Source organism: Pogoniulus pusillus, chromosome 25, assembly GCF_015220805.1.
Source record: "Pogoniulus pusillus isolate bPogPus1 chromosome 25, bPogPus1.pri, whole genome shotgun sequence".
NCBI lineage: Eukaryota > Metazoa > Chordata > Aves > Piciformes > Lybiidae > Pogoniulus > Pogoniulus pusillus.
In genome coordinates, this window is record NC_087288.1 from 8287388 (window position 1) to 8305991 (window position 18604).

Genomic DNA, 18604 nt, shown 5'->3' on the forward strand with positions numbered 1-18604 from the left:
CAGGAGCAAAAGACAGGGCAAAGGAACATTGCTTGTCTTGTCCAAAGCCATGGGTGATGGGACACCACCTCCTCAAAGGGAGACCCCAACTAAACACTGAGGATTGCCAGAGAGAAATGATGCTGGAAGCATCCTTTAGAAGGGAAGAAAATCATCACCCTGGTGAGGCTACCCCTGGAGTACTGTGTCCAGTTCTGGTGTCTTCAGTTCAGGAGAGATAGGGAAGTACTGTAGAGTCCAAGCAAGAGCTACAAAGGTGATGAGAAGACTGGGGCATCTCTCTTACAAGGAGAGGCTGAGAGACCTGGTGCTGTTTAGCCTGGAGGAAAGCAGTCTGGAAGGGAATGTGATGGGTGCTGATTAATAGCTAAAAGGTGAGGTCACAAGAGTGGGGCTGGGACCCTCTCAAAGGTGCCTAGTGATAGGAAAAGGGGCAACAGGCACAAACCAGAACACAGGAGGTTTCACTTGAACTTAAAGAGTAACTTCACTGTGAGGGTGGCAGAGCACCAGACCAGGCTGCCCAGAGAAGTTGTGGAGTCTCCTTCTCTGGAGACTTTCAGATCCCACCTGGACATTTTGCTCATTGGTAACTTGCTCTAGGCTGGCTTCTGTTAGCAGGGTTGTTGGACTAGGTGGTCTCCAGGGATCCCTTCCACCCCCTACCACTCTGTGATCTTTTCATAAGGGACCACATACATAACAAGCAGGAGAGATTTTGCTGTTCTTAGAGTTTTCCTAGCTGCTTGAGGGCTTCAGTGCTCAGTGAGTGCTGAGGCTGAGCTGTGTTACGGGCTCGGTTCAGCTCATTGTGTGTGGAGGCTGGCACCAACACCTGGCTCTGCAGCACCCCTTGCACAAGCCCTGTCACCAGTGTTTGGGACAGTTTGGTAACAAGTGATTTGTGTTGTCAGAGCTCTTGGGAAGAGCTAGTGGACTGTCTTGAATCATGGCTTGGTTTAAAAGTTTGATGATCTTTTCTCTGACCATTTGCCAGCTGGAGGAAAAGGATTCTATGATTCTATGAAGGGGCAAAACCCAACTAAATTAATCAGATGCCTGAATCTCAGTAAATGATGTCTAGAGAACAGGCCTTGTGAGAAAAGGGTGAGGGATATGGGGTTGTCTAGTCTGGAGAAGAGTAGGTTGGGAGGGAGGAGACCTCATTGCTCTCTACAGCTGTCTGGAAGGAGGATGGAGTGAGGTGGGGGTTGGTAGATTCTCCCTGGTATCAGGAGATAGAATGAGAAGAAATGGCCTGAAATTGTGCCAGAGGAGGTTTATTTTGGAGATTAGGGAAAATATCTTTGTTGCAAGAGTGGTCAGGAATTGAAACAGGCTTCCCATGGAGGTAGAGGAGTCGCCATCCCTGGAGACATTCAAGAAACATACAGACATGGCACTCTGGGACGTGGTTTAATGGCCTCAGTGGTCATAGGTTGATGATTGTACTCAGTGATCTCAGTGGGCTTTTCCAGTTCTGTGATTCCATGACCCTGTCAATGTGTAACTGTGCTTGTGAATGCCTGCAAGTGGCCAGGTCACAGGGGCTATGTGTCATGAGAAAAGGAAATAGAAGAGGGGAGAAGAGGCCAGAAAGGAGGATCTCTTGAGATTCTTTTTCTCTTTTTTGCTGTGCAGACAATGCAGACAAACTGCCACTGGATGGTTGTTTCAGCCACTCACCTTTTGAATTACCTTGGGCAAATTTCTTATCCCTCCAGAGGATGAGTTGCACATATTTCAAGCTCCAAGGCTCAGTGCATTAAAGCTGGTGACAGTTTCCAACAGAATAGGAATAGAACCTCATAGAATCATAGAATGTTAGGGGTTGAAAGGGATATCTGGAGATCACCAAGTCCAATCCTCTTGCCAAAGCAGGATCACCTAGGGCAGGTCACACAGGAACACATCCAGGTGGGTCTTGGAAGTTTCCAGAGAAGGAGACTCCACAACCTCTGTGGCATGAGTAAGGCCAAGGGGAAAAGGCAGGAGCAAAGGAGAAAATAAGCAATACAGAGGCATTTAAAAAAAAAACCCAAACAATTTATTCTTTTCTCTTTTTCCTTCTTGCCCTAACCTGGATTTAGGAAGGGAATCCAGCTCATTGCCCAGCTTCTCCAGAGGGAGAGCTTAATGATGTCCCCGGGGCCTCTGTAGTCACTGGAGGGGAAAGGATCAGCAGATGTACTCCTCATGACCTGGGGCTGTGCAGGATGCTGGGACCCTATCTCCATGGCTTGCTGATGAGAATATCCTCCCCTTCCCTTTGCTGTCCCTCTCCTGCAGGCATCAGCATGCTCACCTGCCAAGACGTGAGCATTGCTGGGGAATCAGTGCTTTTAGGGTTGATGTGGTGTGGCACCCATGCTGAGGTCTGCAGGGAGAGAGGCTTGGTGCGTGCCCCATGCCTGGAGCATCCCCAGGAGCAGCACCGAGAGGAACAGGGGCAAGGCTGCCCGCAGCCTGCAGTGGCCATCAGAGAGCACCACGTTGTGATCGTGTCCAACGAGGCCATCTTGGGAGCTCGGTGGCTGGTCAGCACTGGTGCAGGCTGGGCAGAGAGGAGGAGGGTCAGAGGGGTGGGATAGGAGGCTGTGGTGCAGAGGGTGAGACAGTCTCATTTACTCTGCTGAGTGGTCTTGATTTATTTATTCTTCCAACTTGCAGCTGGGGAGTTCAGAATAGGAATAAGGAAACTTAATTATTTACCTCCTGCTGACAAACCAAAACACATCCTTTGGCAAAAGTCCTGACGTGAGTGCTATGAAGACCACATCAAATATTTAGCTGAGAAATTAGCATGGAGAGTATCTTGCCTTTCATTTTCCTGTGCTTGTTAGGAAGGGATGTCCTGGAGAGCCAGTACCTTATGTCTTCCCCTCTTGCTGGGACCTTAGAGCAGCCAGACACACCTGAGCCAGGGAAAGGACTAAGCCACACACCTACAACAGAGCTGAGGAGGGACTTTTTACACGGGCCTGTAGTGATAGGATGAGAGGGAGTGGATTGAAGCTTGAGGGGAGGGCAGTTTTAGACTGGAGATTAGGAAGAAATTCTTGACAGTGAGGTTGCTGAGACACTGGAACAGGGAGGCTCTCTGGAGGTGTTCAAGTCCAGATTGGATGAAGCCTTGAATAATGTGATCTAGCAGGAGGTGTCCCTGCCCACAGCAGGGAGCTTGGAACTAGGTGATCATAGAGTCATGGAATCAGTTAGGAAGGGACCACAAGGATCATCTAATTCCAACACCCCTGCCATGGGTAAGGCCACCTCACACTGGATCAGGTTGTCTAGAACCTCATCCAGCCTGGCCTTAAACACTTCCAGGGATGGGGCTTTGATCACCTCCCCGAGCAACCTGCTCCAGTGTCTCACTACTCTCATGGTGAAGAACTTCTTCCTAACATCCTGTCTGAATCTACCCATTTCTAGCTTGGTTCCACTCCCCCTAGTCCTATCACTACCTGACATCCTAAAAAGGATGTTAGGAGGAAGTTCTTCACATAGAGAGTGATTGGCATTGGAATGGGCTGCCCAGGGAGATGGTGGAGTCGCTGTCCCTGGAGATGTTCAAGAAAAGCCTGGGTAAGGCACTTGGTGCCATGGTCTAGTTGACTGGCTAGGGCTGGGTGCTAGGTTGGACTGGATGATCTTGGACGTTTCTTCCAGACTGGTTGATTCTGTGATTCTAAGTCCCTCCTCAGCTTTAAGATCCTTTCCAATGCCAGATGAGGCATCCTGGAGGGAATTCTCCCAAGGCACTGAGTTCCACTGTGAGCCCATTTGTAAGCCTACAGCCCAGCACAGCGGTTTTGGTACCTACAAAAGCAGGCTCAGTCCCTTTGTGCCCATCTAACCCCAACTCTTGTATAAATAACTATTGTTCCTTCCAACCCAAACTACTCTGTACCTCTCTAAGCCTCCTTCCCTAGGCAGTGGTTGACGCCATGTAGAGCTGGTGCCACAACTGAAACCAGCCTGATGAAAGCAGAAAAGTCAAAGCAGGTGTGGCACACAGGAGCTGTTTAATTAGCACTTTGTGCTGCCTGGGGAGGTTATTTCATTTTTATTTTTCTGCCTGCCTTTTTGTTTTTTTTTTTTTGCTTAAATCCTAGACTGGTTGTTTTTGTTGGTTTGGGTTTGGTTGTGTTGTTTTGTTTTTTTTCTTCCTCTCTTAATTTGCTAATCATCTCTGGTGGTGACTGAGCACACAGCCCTCGGTGTGCTTTTACCTTTTGATGTTCACATAAGAGAACTCTTGAATTTCAGAGAGCTTTGTGGGTATTTGGAAGAATAAAGTGTGAAAGCTGCAGCGTAATCAAAGCTCATTATGGCTGTTCTTGGTGTGATCTCTCTCTTCCTCTATAATTAGCCATTTGGGGTCATTGAAGCAGTTCATTTTGGTGGGCATTTTTTGCTCTGTGCTCTCAGTCTGATTTTTCCAAACCGTGAACCTGGTCCTTTTTGACACTTTATTATACCCCCAAAGGTGCTAGAGCAGGTGCAGAGGAGGGCAATGAGGCTGGGGAGAGGTCTGGCAAACATGAGCTGAGGGAACTGGAGTTGTTTAGTCTGGAGGAGAGGAGGCTGAGAGAGGACCTTGTTGCCCTCTACAACTACCTAAAAGGAGATTGTAGTGAGGCTGGAGCTGATCTCTTCTCCCAAATTACTAAGGATAGGACAAGAGGAAATAGCCTCAAGTTGCATCAGAGGAGGCTTAGGTTGAATGTTGGGAGGAAGTTCTTTACTGAGTGAGTGGCACTGGAACAGGCTGCCCAGGGAGGTGGTGGAGTTGCCATCCCTGGAGGTGTTTAAAAGGAGAGTGGATGTTGTGCTTGGGGATGTGGTCTAGTGATGAAGAATGCTGGGATGAAGGTTGGACTGGCTGATACTGGTGGTCCTTTCCAACCAAAGTGATCAGATGTTGTGCTGAGGGATTTAGTTTAGTCAGGGACTTGTCAGTGTGAAACTAATGACTGGACTCAATGACCTCAAAGGTGTTTTCCAATCTGAGAAATTCTGTGATTCTGTGTTGTTTGGTGGTTGTTTTCTGGTTATTGTTTTGTTTTGTCTCTCCTAACAAGTCCCAGTATGTTGCCATGGAGAGAATTAATGAGCCTGTGAGTTCCTGAGGACCCATGCCCGCAGTCTCCTCTCTAAAGCAACTGGTAGTCTGGGTGGTGACCAAAAACATGCCAACCTTTGGTTAAAAGATCTGAACTCCTCCCTGCAAACATTTTCTGTGTCCTGCATGTCAGGAGGACTTCTGCACTGCTATTTCATGCATTTTTTCACTTAGAAAAGGCCTCTTAGGATCACTGAGTACAATCATCAACCTATCACCACCATGCCCTTTAAACCGTGGCCCAAAGTGCCATGTCCACACTTTTCTTGAACACCTCCAAGGGTGGTGACTCCACCACCACCCTGGGCAGCCTGTTCCAATACCTGACTGCTTTTCCAAAAAAGAAATTGTTCCTAATATTCAATCTAAACTGCTCCTGACACAATTTCAGGAGATGAAATTGATTGATCTAGTGCTTACCTCTAGGTAGGTAGAAAAGAATCCTGATGAATTGTTGAGGAGGATGAAAGGACCTTACACTGAAAATGTAAGGTGAAATTCATTGTAGAATGATTTAGGTTGGAAGAGACCTTAGAGATCATCTACTCCAACCTTCTTGCCATGGGCAGGGACACCTCTCAACCAGACTTGGTTGCCCAAGGCTTCATACAACCTGGCCTTGAACACCTCCACAGAGGAAGCATCCACAGCCTCCCTCTCTGGGCAGCCTGCTCCAGGGTCTCACCACCCTCGTAGAAGAACTTCTTCCTAAGATCCAGTCTAACCCTGCTCTCTTTTAGCTTCAAGCCATTCCCCCTTGTCCTGTTGCTAGACACCCTAATGAAAAGTCCCTCTGCAGCCTTCCTGTAGGATCCCTTCAGCTATTAGAAGGCAGCTCTGAGGTCTCCCCAGAGCTTTCTCTTCTCTAGGCTGAACAACCCCAGCTTCCTCAGCCTATCCTCATAGCAGAGGTGCTTCAACTCTTGGATTATCTTTGTGGCCCTCTTCTGGACTCACTCTAGCTCTGTGTCCTCCTTATGCTGGAGACACCAGAACTGGATGCATTGTCTGCTAAATCCATGGAAACAAAGAAACTCTAAGCATTAACTTCTTAGGCTAATTCAGCAGCAGAGCTGGTCTTGTAGAGTTGAATAAACATAGGCACTTTATGGGCTAGAGGCACGAGTTTTCATTTCAATGTTAACAGGTTTTTGGGAGATTTAAGGAAGAAAATGTTGTGATCTCTGGCTCAACAGAACTTAAAAGCTGTTTTGATTTGTTAAAATACTCCCATCACTGCTGTCTATCTACCTAGGTTTGATTTCAGGAGAGAAAAAAAAAACTCTAACAGAGAGACTTCAAGGCACTGTGATATTAATTGTCTTCTGGATTTTCCTGTATAAAAGGAAAGTAAAAAGCCATGCATGCACATGGAGAAAGAAAAAAAAGTACAGGGAAAAAGTATCAAAGCACAAGTAATAGAAAAGCTGGCTTTAGTTTTTCCAAAGTGCTGTTGTCATCTATTCTGTAGCCACAGAATGGCTTCAGTTCAAAGACACCTTAGAAATGATCTCCTCCAACCCCTCTGCCATGGGCAGGGACACCTCGCAACTAGACTTGGCTGCTCAAGGCCTTATCCGACCTGACCTTGAATGTCCACAGGGAGGAGGCATCTACAGCCTCCCTGGGCAACCTGTTCCAGGGTCTCACCACCCTCATACTGAAGATCTTCATCCTAAGGTCCAGTCTAAACCTATTCTCCCTTAGCTCCAAACCTGTCTCCCTTGTCCTGTCTCTAGATACCCTCATGAAAAGTCCCTCTGCAGCCTTCCTGTAAGATCCCTTCAGCTGGGGAAGGTCTAGTCTGGATGTTAGGAGGAAGTTCTTCACAGAGAGAGTGATTTGCCATTGGAATGGGCTGCCCAGGGAGGTGGTGGAGGCACCATCCCTGGAGGTGTTCAAGAAAAGACTGGATGAGGCACTTAGTGCCATGGTCTAGTTGACTGGCTAGGGCTGGGTGCTAGGTTGGACTGGATGATCTTGGAGGTTTCTTCCAGACTGGTTGATTCTATGATTCTATGGGAAGGCAGCTCTAAGGACCCCCTGGAGTCTTTTCTCTAGGCTGAATAACCCCAGCTTCCTCAGCCCATCCTCATAGCAGAGGTGCTCCAGCCCTTGGATCATATTTGTGGCACTCCTCAGGACTTCCTCCAGCAGCTCTCTGTCCTTCTTTTGCTGGGGACACCCAAACTGGACACAGCAGAATTTGATGTCTTTGTTTTGGCTTCTCCTTGAGGAGTACTACAGGGGAGAGGTGTTTGTAATAGCCTGTTTTTGGAGCACGGGTGCCTCATTGTGTGGTTAGCAGAGCACAGGCAGAAAAACCCTTTGAGTGAGTTTGCTGTTGCTGAGGAGCCAATGCAGTGTCTCTTGGCTGTGTTGGGAAGCTCACTGGGGTCAGGGCACTGCAGACTTTTCTGTGGATCTCCTTGTGCCTGCAGCAGTAGCCTTGTGCCTGCCCAGTTCTAGGGTATGCTGGTCGCAGAATCACAGAGTGGAAAGGGACCTTGAAAGCTCGTCCAGTCCAACTCCCTGCCAGAGCTGGATGACCTGGGGCAGGTCACACAGGGCTGCATCCAGGTGGGTTTTCAAAGTCTGCAGGGAAGGAGATTCCACAACCACTCTGGGCAGCCTGCTCCAGGACTCTGGCACCCTCACAGTGAAAAAGCTGTTCACATGGAACCTCCTCTGCTCCAGCTTGCACCCATTGCCCCTTGTCCTATCACTGGACATCACTGAGCAGAGCCTGGCTCCTCTTTACAGTGAGGGTGGTGAGACACCAGAACAGGTCGCCCAGGGAGGTTGTGGATGCCTCCTCTCTGGAGGTGTTTAGAGCCAGGTTGGGTGAGGCTTTGAGCAACCTGCTCTAGTGGAAGGTGTCCCTGCCTATGGCAGAGGAGTTGGAACTAGATGATATTCAAGGTCCCTTCCAACCCAACCTATTCTAGGATTCTTCCAGAAGAGGTCCCCTGGGGGCTATTTTTCCAAGGCACTGAGTTCCACTGAGTCCATTTTTGTCCCTACAGCCCAGTGCAGTGGTTTTGATGCCAGCCAAAGCAGACTCAGTTCCTTTCTGCCCACCCCCCTGTAGAGCCGAGCCCTGTATTGCACTTCTGGGCGGGAGGCTGGGTGGGGGGCAGGCACTGAAGTGCCCTGGCTGCCTGCTCCCTCCTTTCCTCCCTCCTGCTCCCAGCAGGTTATTTATTTATTTTGCTGGCTCTTTTTTATTTTTTTTCCTTTTTTACAAGGCTGCTTCTTTCCTGCAGGTTTCACCAAGTTAGGTTTCCAGGCAATCAGCACTTGTTAAATATTCCACTGAGCATGATATTGCTCTCCTGTCTCTCTCTCTGCTGACGCTCGGCTGCGGTAATTTGCTGAACTCAGCTCCTGCATATGGGGATTTGGAGGGAAAAAAAATAACAAACCTATTAATAATAATAATTAAAAAACACTTGACAGGTGGGAACAGCACATCTAAATTGCTGTGTGCCCCAGCAGCAGCAGCAGGAGGGGCCTTCAGCCACTTTCTTTAATGCTTTGTACAGGTTGCTGGCAAAGCGACGTTGTCTAACCCGCTTGGTGCAAGCCTTTAGTGGTGCTGCGGTGGTCACAGCAGTTCCAGCCTGTCAGGGTTGCCACCAGAAGTGGGATTTCTCTTCCTCCCCGTCCCAACCTTAGCATGCAAGGCACCTGAAGTGAGGGGGGAGATCGTGGCTTTTGCCAAGCTCTTGAAACTGGAGGAGGCAGAGGGAGTGTTTCCAGGGGAAATAATTATTGAAAGTGATTTTTTGAGGAGCTCCGCAAGGGATGTGGCAGCCTCACCCACTTCAGGATGAGATAACCCCCCCTTTTTTTTAAACAGAATTTCTACTGGGGAAAAACAAAGCAAAAGAGCCACAAAAGCAAGAAAAGAAACAAAGAACAACCTTCCCCCCCCAACAACAACAAACCATAGGCACACAAAACCCCAAGCGAAACAAAGAAACAAAGCCCACCAAGCACAAACTCATGGAGAGGGGATCCGTTTCAAGCATCTGCCTTGAGACCTCCTGTTCTCCTTCCAAAACGATCCAGATCTACTCTTTTCCCTCTGGAAGGCTGTAATTCCAGTAGCTGGTGGAGCTGGGGTACACCAGCTCAGGTGGCAGGCACCTGGCAATAGGCATAGATGCTCCGAACCCTCTCCTTGGTGGGGTGGGTTTGAGCTTTCTCCTCAGGGAGGCTTCATCAGAGAAGTGCTGAATGTTTTCAGGTGATGCCATAGGGCTCCTCTGGGTTCCTGGCAGTAATCACCATGGGATTCTACCCCTCAGAGCCCTCTTGAATTGGGGTCTTGACCAAGGATGTGGTTTTCCAGGCTTTTTGCCAGAGCTTTGGGAGGCTGAGAGACGAGGGAAACCTGCCAGTAAATACCTGGGGGTATCAGGGGATGCAAGATCATTAGCCCACAGGGAGGTTTGGAGGGCTTTTTGTCTGCCAGCCCGAGGTTTGAAGGTTTTTTCTAGTCTAGGCCAGAAGTCAGACTCAGGTGTGGAATCTGGGGACTGATTTTTAATCCTGTGTGAAAAGGGAACCAAGCTTAGGATGAAGGCAGAGAAATTTAAATGCAGGGAAAGCCTGTGCAATCCAACTGGTGTTAGCCAAGCCCAGAAGAGATTTTGAGGATTGCCTGGGGCTTCTGCTTCCAAACCAGGCTTTGACCCCTTGCTAGGGCAGGACTTTCAGCACTGCCCACCTCTGTGGTGTGTGAGTGAGGGGAAGAACAGGTCTAGACTTTTCAAATAATCACACTGAGAAACATTCTGCTTGGAAAAGACTCCCAGAATCATCAAGTCCAACCAATATCCCTACTCCGTAAGATTCACCCTTAAACCATATCCCCAAGCACCACATCTGAATGATTTTTAAACACATCCAAGGTTGGTCACTTCACCACCTCCCTGGGCAGCCCATTCCAATGCCTGACCACTCTTGCTGTATAAAAATGTTTCCTCATGTCCAGTCTAAACCTACCTAGTCCCAGCTCAAGGCCATTCCCTCTTGTTCTATCACTAATTACCTGAGAGAAGAGATGAGCAGCAGCCTCTCCACAACATCCTTTTGGGTAGGTGTAAACAGCAATGAGGTCTTCCCTCAGCCTCCTCTTTTTCAAACTAAGCAGCCTCAGCTCCCTCAATTGCTCTTCATAGGATTTAATCTCCAGACCCTTCCCTAGCTTTGCTGCCCTCCTCTGCACTTGCTCCAGCACCTCCACATCCCTCTTGTAAAGAAGTGCCTAAAACTGAACACCATACTTGAGGTGTGGCCTCACCAGAGCAGAGTCCAAGGAGACAATCCCTATCGCTGTGGGATTTAACCCCCCTTGGTGGCATAATTAAGGGAAGATTGTAGCTGTCAGCCGTGCCACACAGTGTCTGTCCACCTGGAGGCAGCTGTGACCCACATCCTCCAGCCTTTTCTCTCTCATGACCTAGGCAGCTGCAAGCCTGCTCTGATCCTCTCGACAGCCAGCTCACGCATCGAAACAGAGCTGGTCCTGCCTCAGCTGTGAGCTTGCTGAAGATGGGGATGAGACGGGCAACTTTCTCGGTGCTGGCCTTGCTGTTGGTGGACACCATATCATTTGCCCCAAGAGTGGTGACAGGGTGACAGCAGCTTTGCCCTAAGCCCCATCAGGGAACTTGGTGTGATGTGCACCTTGCTGAAAAGCTGTTTTCTTCTGGCTTTACCTTCTGCTCACAGTGGTGGTCGGGGGAATCTCAGCTATTTCCCAGGAATACTGGATGCTTGGCTCTTTGACCAGGCTACAGGGAGCTGATAGCTGGGCACCAGAAGTTACCTAGGGCATGGAGGGGCTGGTTTCTGGGTCTCACCTAGTATATCCTTTCTGGGATCCCAAGCTTGGTCCTCTGCACTTTGGCAGAGGTCAGTTCCTAGGCTTTCCTGCCCGCTTTGCTGGGCTGTGGGGTTGGCCAAGCACTGTCATGGATTTTCTCTCTTGGTTCCTCAGCGTGCTGAACCGTACCCCAGTGCACCTTGTCCGTGAAATCATACTAGTGGATGACTTCAGTGACGACCGTAAGTGACCCTTTCTGTGGTTAAAGCTGGGAGAGACTGGGATTTGTGCAGGGAGCAGGGAAGGGTTTGTCAGAGTGGAAGGAAGCAGCGAGCTCTGTAGGGGCAGAGAGCAAACCCTGCTGTGCTAGGCTCGCCTTGCCGTCTGCGGAATTCAAATTCCAGATGATCAAACCTCTTCTCCTGGAAATAATACAGGAGAAGTGCATGGCAAATAACTTTTTGTGCCCAGTGGACCTGAATCCACTCTCTACCCAGTTGTGTCCTGCTGCAGCTGTGATGTGTTTAATCTGGCTTTCAGCTGCAGCCAGGAGCAGCTCGGGGTTGATGCCACTGGAATGGCAGGGCACAATGGTAGCCTGACCCTTCTGCTGCATGCATTTGTTCTGCAGCAGTTTAGGTAGGTGATCAGCAGCTCTGAGAAAGGTCGATTTTTATGTTTTTCACCCGTGTAGAGAGGATTTCCTGCAGAGAGTGCCCCTTTCTGAGGTGCATCACAAAGGCTGCTGCAGGCAGCCCGTGTCCTCCTGCCCTTCTCCTCCAGTCAATAGCCTGGATCCAGCGAAATCAATAGGTCTGATCTCCAGCAGAACTCAGTAGCTGAAGCCTTGAAAGCCTTGAGGGTTCCTAGGGACCAATATCAGCTAAGGACCCTTGCCCAGTAAGATCCAGGTGTTGAGAGTGAGCGCTCCAAAAAACAGAGGCATGAAAAGGATGATAAAACGCACCTAGGTGGAGGGATCTGTGGCTCTTACATTTCAAGGAGCTGCTAAGTGGAGCCATTTTCTAGGGGAAAAAAAAGGGGGGAAACAAAGACAGAGAGGTTTAAAAAGGCACCAAAACCAACCGGGGGATCTGTGCTTTGATCTTGGATGTCCTAAACAGGCACTGCCTCAGAGAGCATTAGGGACGGATTTCACTTGAGCCTCATTTCTCTCCATTGGTGAATCCCTGGGGTCACTGGAGCCAGGGGCAGGGGTTGCAGTGGTTAGGGTGAGCTCTGGAGCACCTCCAGCACGTGGAGGCCAGGCTTAGGTAGAGCTGAGGAGCAGCAAAACAGCTATAGTGGAGGAAAGGAGCAGATGGCAGGACTGGAGCTGCCCTGGTATAGAGCAGATGATGCATTCTGAGAGTGGGGGAAATAAATGCTGGGTGTTTGGCTAAACAGACAAAGCTTTTGCCTTCCTGACAGGGGACAGCTTGGTGGGAAAACAGCTTCCCTGTCCCAGCACACCCAATAGTGAGGGCCTTGGAGACGGAACCAGGGCTGGATTTAAACTCCTCTCGTTCCTGGGGCACAAGGGGAGAGAGCCTGTTTCCTGCCTAACTTGGAGCAGCCCCTTGGCTACTCGAAATCAGCACTTCTCAGCTGTCTTACATCTCCTCTCCCATGATAGTCTGAGCCTCCTGGCATCTACTCTGCATACATTTGCATAAAATGCATGCATTTGCATAATACACACGCGGGCAGGTTTTCTCCCTGCTGCCCACTCCAAGCTGTTGGTGCTTTCATCTTGTGCTTGGTGGTGTCTGATTTCTCACCTCTGTCTGCCCACTGACCTTTGCTCACCGGGATGCGGTCGCTCTGCACGTGGGGTGCTGTTCTTCCCAGCAAATTCCCGTCCCGGATCTGCTGCCAGGCCCTGCCTCTTCAGCTGCCTCGGTGCCACAGAGCACAGCAGCCTCATACCCGAGCTGGCAGGGGTGTGGGTAGGGTGAAGGCTCTTGTGGAGGGTTGGAAATTCCTTGGAGGTATGTGGGCTGCACACGGGAGGTGGCTGGCATGGGGCACATGCCTATGTGGTCATAGTGCCAGGGAGGATGAGGCAGAGAAGTGGAGAGAGGCTTGAAGGTATTGTGGAGGTAGAGTGGGCTGTGATGGGTAGGTAGACCTAGATGGGTAGGTCACAGATCCAGCTCTTGCTGGGAGAAATGTGACTTAAGGAGGGATGCTGGGGCTGCAGGCCCCATCCCTGGAGATGCTCAAGATCATTATCAACAGGGCTCTGAGAAACCTGATCGAGTGGAGGATTTCCCTGCTCCCTGCAAGGTAGCTGGAGTAGATGACCTTTGGAGTCCCTTCCAGCCCAAACAGTTCTGTGCTTCTATAAGATCATTCACAGCAACTGCATCTGGGTTTGCAGGACCTCCCTAGCTCAGGTATGGGTGGCATTGGGACGTTGCTGCTTCTTGGAGCTGCTGTCCTGGGCATAAGGAGCCCTCAGATAATCCACAGCATGACCATTCCTTTCTCCTCACGCAGAGCTTGTAGGCCACCTTGGCAGGCTGCTGCCTCACCGTGCAGACACATGTCAGCTTGTGTGTTGCTTTGCAGTTACCAAAAATGGCTATTTCCACTAAGGTGCCAATACCCTGACCCAAAGTACAGCTCTTCTGTGCTGGCTTTAGAGCACTATCCAGCTGCTCCTGCTGTAAACCTGCTGGGGCTGCACCAGTTCTATAGTCACTGCTGCTCCTCCAGTCCCGATTGATGCCGTGTGAGCAGAGGGCTGGCTGCTGCGCCCCAGCAGTGCCCTAACCAAGCCATCAGCCAGTCCACAATGGGTTCCAAATTTCCCCTGGGACCCCTTTCTGCTGTGGGAGCCAGTACCTGAGGGCTGCCAGGTGATGTGTCCTTCCTTTGTGTTTCCCCAGCTGATGACTGCCGTTTGCTGGGCAAGCTCCCCAAGGTGAAGTGCTTGCGGAATGGACGGCGAGAAGGTAAGAGCTGCCTGCCCACCACCTAGCTGGGAAACCCACGTTCTGGGAGGATGGGACACATCTATGGAGGGGGCTACAAGGAAGGTCAGCAGTTCCTGGGGATAGGGTAACCCTGATGAAAGTAGATATCACAGAAAACTCCTGGTTGGAAGAGACCTCACAGATCACCGTTTAACCCAGCACCGAAAGGTCAACACTAAACCAGATGATCAAGGGCTGGGATTTGAAGTGCATCCCCCCACCTCTCTAGCTGCAAAAGATGGGACTATTAAGATATCCAATGAGGCTCAGCTGTAGCTTATTAGCCAGAAAATTAGAACAGGCAAAAGAAAGCCCCAGGTCTTATTTTGAAAGATGTTTGCTCTAATGAAAGAGAGGAGATCTGCTCCTGCTGCCTCAGGGTGGGGGTGGGTGGGGTTTGGTTTAATTAATTATATTTGAAAGATTAAGAAGGGCTCTGTGAAGGTTCAGTGTGTGCCCTACTGGGCTGCTTCTGGCAACCTTTTGAGACATTTGTGGGTGTTCCCTTGTACTTGACACTGGTGAGGTCACAGCTTGAGTACTGGGGTCAGTTTTTGGCCCCTCACTACAAGAAAGGACATTGAAGTGCTAAAGAGTGTCCAGAGAAGGGCAGTGAAGCTGGTGAAGGGTCTGGAGGGTCTGGTGAGGAGTGGCTGAGGGAGCTGGGGTTGCTTAGTCTGGAGAAGAGAAGGCTGAGGGGAGACCCTTCTGCCTCTCCACAACCCCCTCAATAGAGGTTGGAGCAAGGTGTGGGTCACTCTTCTCCCAGATAGTAAGGAAATGACCTTAAGCTGTGCTAGAGGAGGTTTACACTGGATATTCAAAAGGAAATGTCCTTAAGCTGTGCTAGAGGAGGTTAACATTGGATATTCAAAAGGAAATGACCTTAAGCTGTGCTAGAGGAGGTTAACATTGGATATTAGGAACAATTTTTACCTCACAGGGGTTATCAAGCCCTGGAACAGGCTGCCCAGGAAAGTGGTGGAATCACCCTCCCTGGAATGATTTCAAAGTCATGAAGATGTGGTGCTGAAAGCTATGGTTTAGTGGTGACCTGATAGTGCTGGGTTAATGGTTGGACTGGATGATCTTAAAGGTCTCTTCCAAGCAAAATTATTCTGATTTTCCAGCTCCTCTTAGCCTGGGTAGGTGCTTCCCAATCCTGCTGTGCAGCAGCAAGAAAACTACAGTCAAAGAAGTGTTTTCATGCTGGAAACTGAAGGGTTGAGCCTAGGTGTCTGTCACACTAGGGAGAGTGGGGAGCTTTGTGCAGATTTCAGCTCCACAAGTCTGGTGTTTGTGGTAGCATCATCCCCAGTGGGTGGAAGAAACATGTCTGTGTTAGCAGGAGAGTATGGGAAGTCTCCCGAGGTCTACATCTGCTCCTCACCCTTTTCTCCTGTGTAATTGGGGGACATATGTGCTCACCCCTACACTGGATGGGCCTGGAGGTGGTGATGCTCTTAAAGCAGCCAGGATTTGAAAATCCAGCCTGGAGGACTTGCCTCATTTAGTAGGTTGCTGAAGCTGTGTCCCTTGGAACCTGAGATGATTTGGGGAGGGCTGAGGAGGATAGAGGAGACTGTGCCTACCCACAGGGTTTTAGAAGTTAGAGACAGACAACCTCATTGCAGGAGGCAACCTTGGCACATGCTGGGCTGCTCCAGGCTTCATTCTCCTGTCCCTCTCTCTCCTGCTCAGAGGCTGTTCCTTGGCCCCTTTCCTTTGGGGAGTTCTTATATAAAAGTCAGTGACCACCTTCATGGATCAGAGGGGTGGCTGCTCCCCAAATCCTTCCATCTCTCTTTATTTGCCCCCAGCTCTCCTGATGCTAACACTTTTTGCTCCTTCACTGAGAAGCTCTGCTCCCCTTGAGCAGCCTGCCTGTCCTTCTGTCTGCCAAACTCTGTCCTCCAGAGTTTGTTTGTGTTCTTAGACTGCAGTTCACTGGAGCATGGACTGCAGGCAGGAGTATTGCAGAGCTGGTTGGCTCCTGTATAAATAGACACAGAGCACCTTTAAAAGCAGTGATCTTTGTCAGTGAGTCTGGTGTGAAATCTGTGTGTACAGCTGTTTTCCATGACCTGCTTCTCAGTTCAGCTTTGTCTCTCATGAGAGCAGCAATCCATCTCCAGTTCTGAAGGACTCTAAGTTCACCATCAGGGCCTTGATGAGCCAAGCAGGCTGTAAGGACCTTGAGAGTCAACCTTCTTTCCTCTGTGGGAAATGTGTTCCCCTAGAGCTGCACATCAACAGTGCTTCCAGGGTGGGGGAGAGACCTGGGGGGACACTGGACCATGGAAAGGGGCACAGTGAGGGAAAGAAAAGCCTGGTTCTGGCTTGGTCTGTTCCCATCCTCAGCTCCCTTGACTCACTTCCCACTGACTTAGGTCTGCATTAGATTTATTACCTGCAAAGGGTTACAGAAGCATTTCAAGTCATGTTTTGCCCCAGAAGGTGACAGGAGAAATAATTGCACAAATTAAGGATTGGCATAAGTGCCATAAATCATTAATTTAATTGGAGCCATTTATTTGCTTTGGTGACCTTGGGAAACAGTTGCTGTGCCTTGCAGCACTGAGGGAAGAGGAGGCAGTGAACCCAAGCTGTGTTTTATCCAAATGGGGCTTGGCTCGGTCACTACCCAGGAGATGTGCAAGTGCAGGAGACAGTGCTGGAGGAGCCCAAGGACGTTGCCCAACCACCTGGGTGGCAGCTGATGTGATGTGTCCCTGAACAGGTCTGATCCGGTCCCGCATCCGAGGGGCAGATGTGGCACAAGCAGGAGTCCTGACCTTCCTGGACAGCCACTGCGAGGTGAATAAGGACTGGCTGCTCCCTCTGCTGCAGAGGATCAAAGAGGTGAGTGCTCTGAGGAGAGCATGGCCACCCTCAGGGCGTGCCTGGCTGGTGTCCACCTCCTTTTCCCTCTCGGTAGGCATAACAGCACAACCAACGTTGTGCAAACCTGTCGCAAGGGTTCTGGAACTAGATGCTCTTTACGGCTGGGATCAGCAATAGTGTGGCCAGCAGGAGTGGGTCAGAAATCATCACCTTGGATTCAGGACTGGTGAAGCCACACCTCAAATACAGGGTTTTGAGGTGCTGAAGTGTGTCCAGAGCAGGGCAGCAAAGCTTGGTGATGAGTTAGGTGAGAAGCAGCTGAGGGAACTGGGCCAGTTTAGCCTGGAGAAAAAGAGGCTGAGGGAACACCTCATTGCTCTCTACAACTCCCTGAAAGGAGGCTGGTGTGAGGAAGAGATTGGTCTCTTCTCCCTAGTAAGAGTGATAGAAGAAAAAATTATCTCATGTTGCTCCAGGAGGGGTTCAAGTTGGAGCAGAAGAAAATTACTTCCAGAAAGGGCTGTCAAGCAGTGGAGCAGGCTGCCTAAAAAGGTGGTTGCATCCCCCTCCATAGATGTGTTTCAAAGATGGGGTGCTGATGGATGTAGTTTAGGACCAGGCTTTGCAGAGTTAGAGAATGGCCGTCCTTGGAGCTGTTCAAGACAAGATTGGACGTGGCACTTGGTGCCATGGTCTAGCCTTGAGCTCTGTGGTAAAGGGTTGGACTTGATGATCTGTGAGGTCTCTTCCAACCCTGATGATACTGTGATACTGTGACTCAGTGACATAAAAGGTCTTTGTCCAACCAAAACAATTCTGTGGTCCCTTGCAGCCCAGACCATTCTGTTGTATGAGTTAGAGAGGGACATGAAGGTATCGGTTGACAGTCAGCTGAACATGAGCCAGTAGTGTGCTCTGGTGGCTGAGAAAGCCAGTGGCATCCTGGCATGTATCAGAAACAGGGACAGGGAGGTGATCATCTCCCTGTGCTCAGCACTGGTGAGGCCACACCTCGAGGCTTGTGTTCAGTTCTAGACCCCCTCACTACAGGAAGGACATTGAGGGGCTGGAGCATGTCCAGAGAAGGGCCCTGAGGCTGGAGAAGGGTCTGGAGCACACTGGCTACGAGGAGCAGTTGAGGAAACTGGGATTGTTCAGTCTGGAGAAGAGGAGGCTGAGTGCAGACCTCATTGCTCTCTACAACTACCTGAAGGGAGGTTGGAGCAAGGAGAGGGCAGCCTCCTCTCCTTCGTGTCTAGAGATAGGACCATAGGAAATGATCCCAGGCTGCACCAGGGGAGGTTCAGGCTGGATGTTAGGAAATATTTCTTCACTGGAAGGGTTCTCAAACATTGGAATGGTCTGCCTGAGGCAATGATGGATTCACCATCCCTAGAGGTGTTTAAGCAGTCTGTGGACCTTGCATTTAGGGCCATGGTTTAGTGTTGACCCTTCAGTGCTGGGTCAAGGGTTGGCCTGGATGGTTTGTGAGGTGTCTCCCAAACGAATGTATTCTGTGATGTGATGTGGTGTCGTATGGTACAGTGTGGTAACCACCAACTGCATGCAGGCACCTGAGTAAGAAAGCAATGAACTTTCAGGGTGCAAAGTGACTTTGCAGTACTTGCTTCCTCCAGGGACCAGGTAAGGTTGTCTCCTTGACAGGGAGAGCAGGTGGGTGGGTGGGACAAGGTGTCTCCCAGAGCAGCGGGGCGTTAAGCGGCAAGCACAGGTTGCGTGGTGAAAGGGGAGTCGCTGGGCAGTGCTGCAGCCCAGGTTTCAATTAGGCTGCTGTGGAATGCTCAGCAGTGATGA

General features: G+C 50.0%; 1 protein-coding gene across 4 annotated transcripts in view; it reads left to right on the plus strand.

The window, feature by feature from the left end:
* GALNT14 (polypeptide N-acetylgalactosaminyltransferase 14) overlaps positions 1-18604 on the plus strand; it is a 121988-nt gene that overhangs the window by 70632 nt on the left and 32752 nt on the right. For 3 of the 4 annotated variants that reach the window (XM_064164335.1, XM_064164336.1, XM_064164337.1), the window contains 3 exons: positions 11139-11206; positions 13859-13924; positions 16686-16807. In XM_064164335.1, the coding sequence (XP_064020405.1) occupies positions 11139-11206; positions 13859-13924; positions 16686-16807 (256 nt within the window). The remainder of the gene's footprint in view (positions 1-11138; positions 11207-13858; positions 13925-16685; positions 16808-18604) is intronic. The other variant, XM_064164338.1, reaches the window with a different exon arrangement.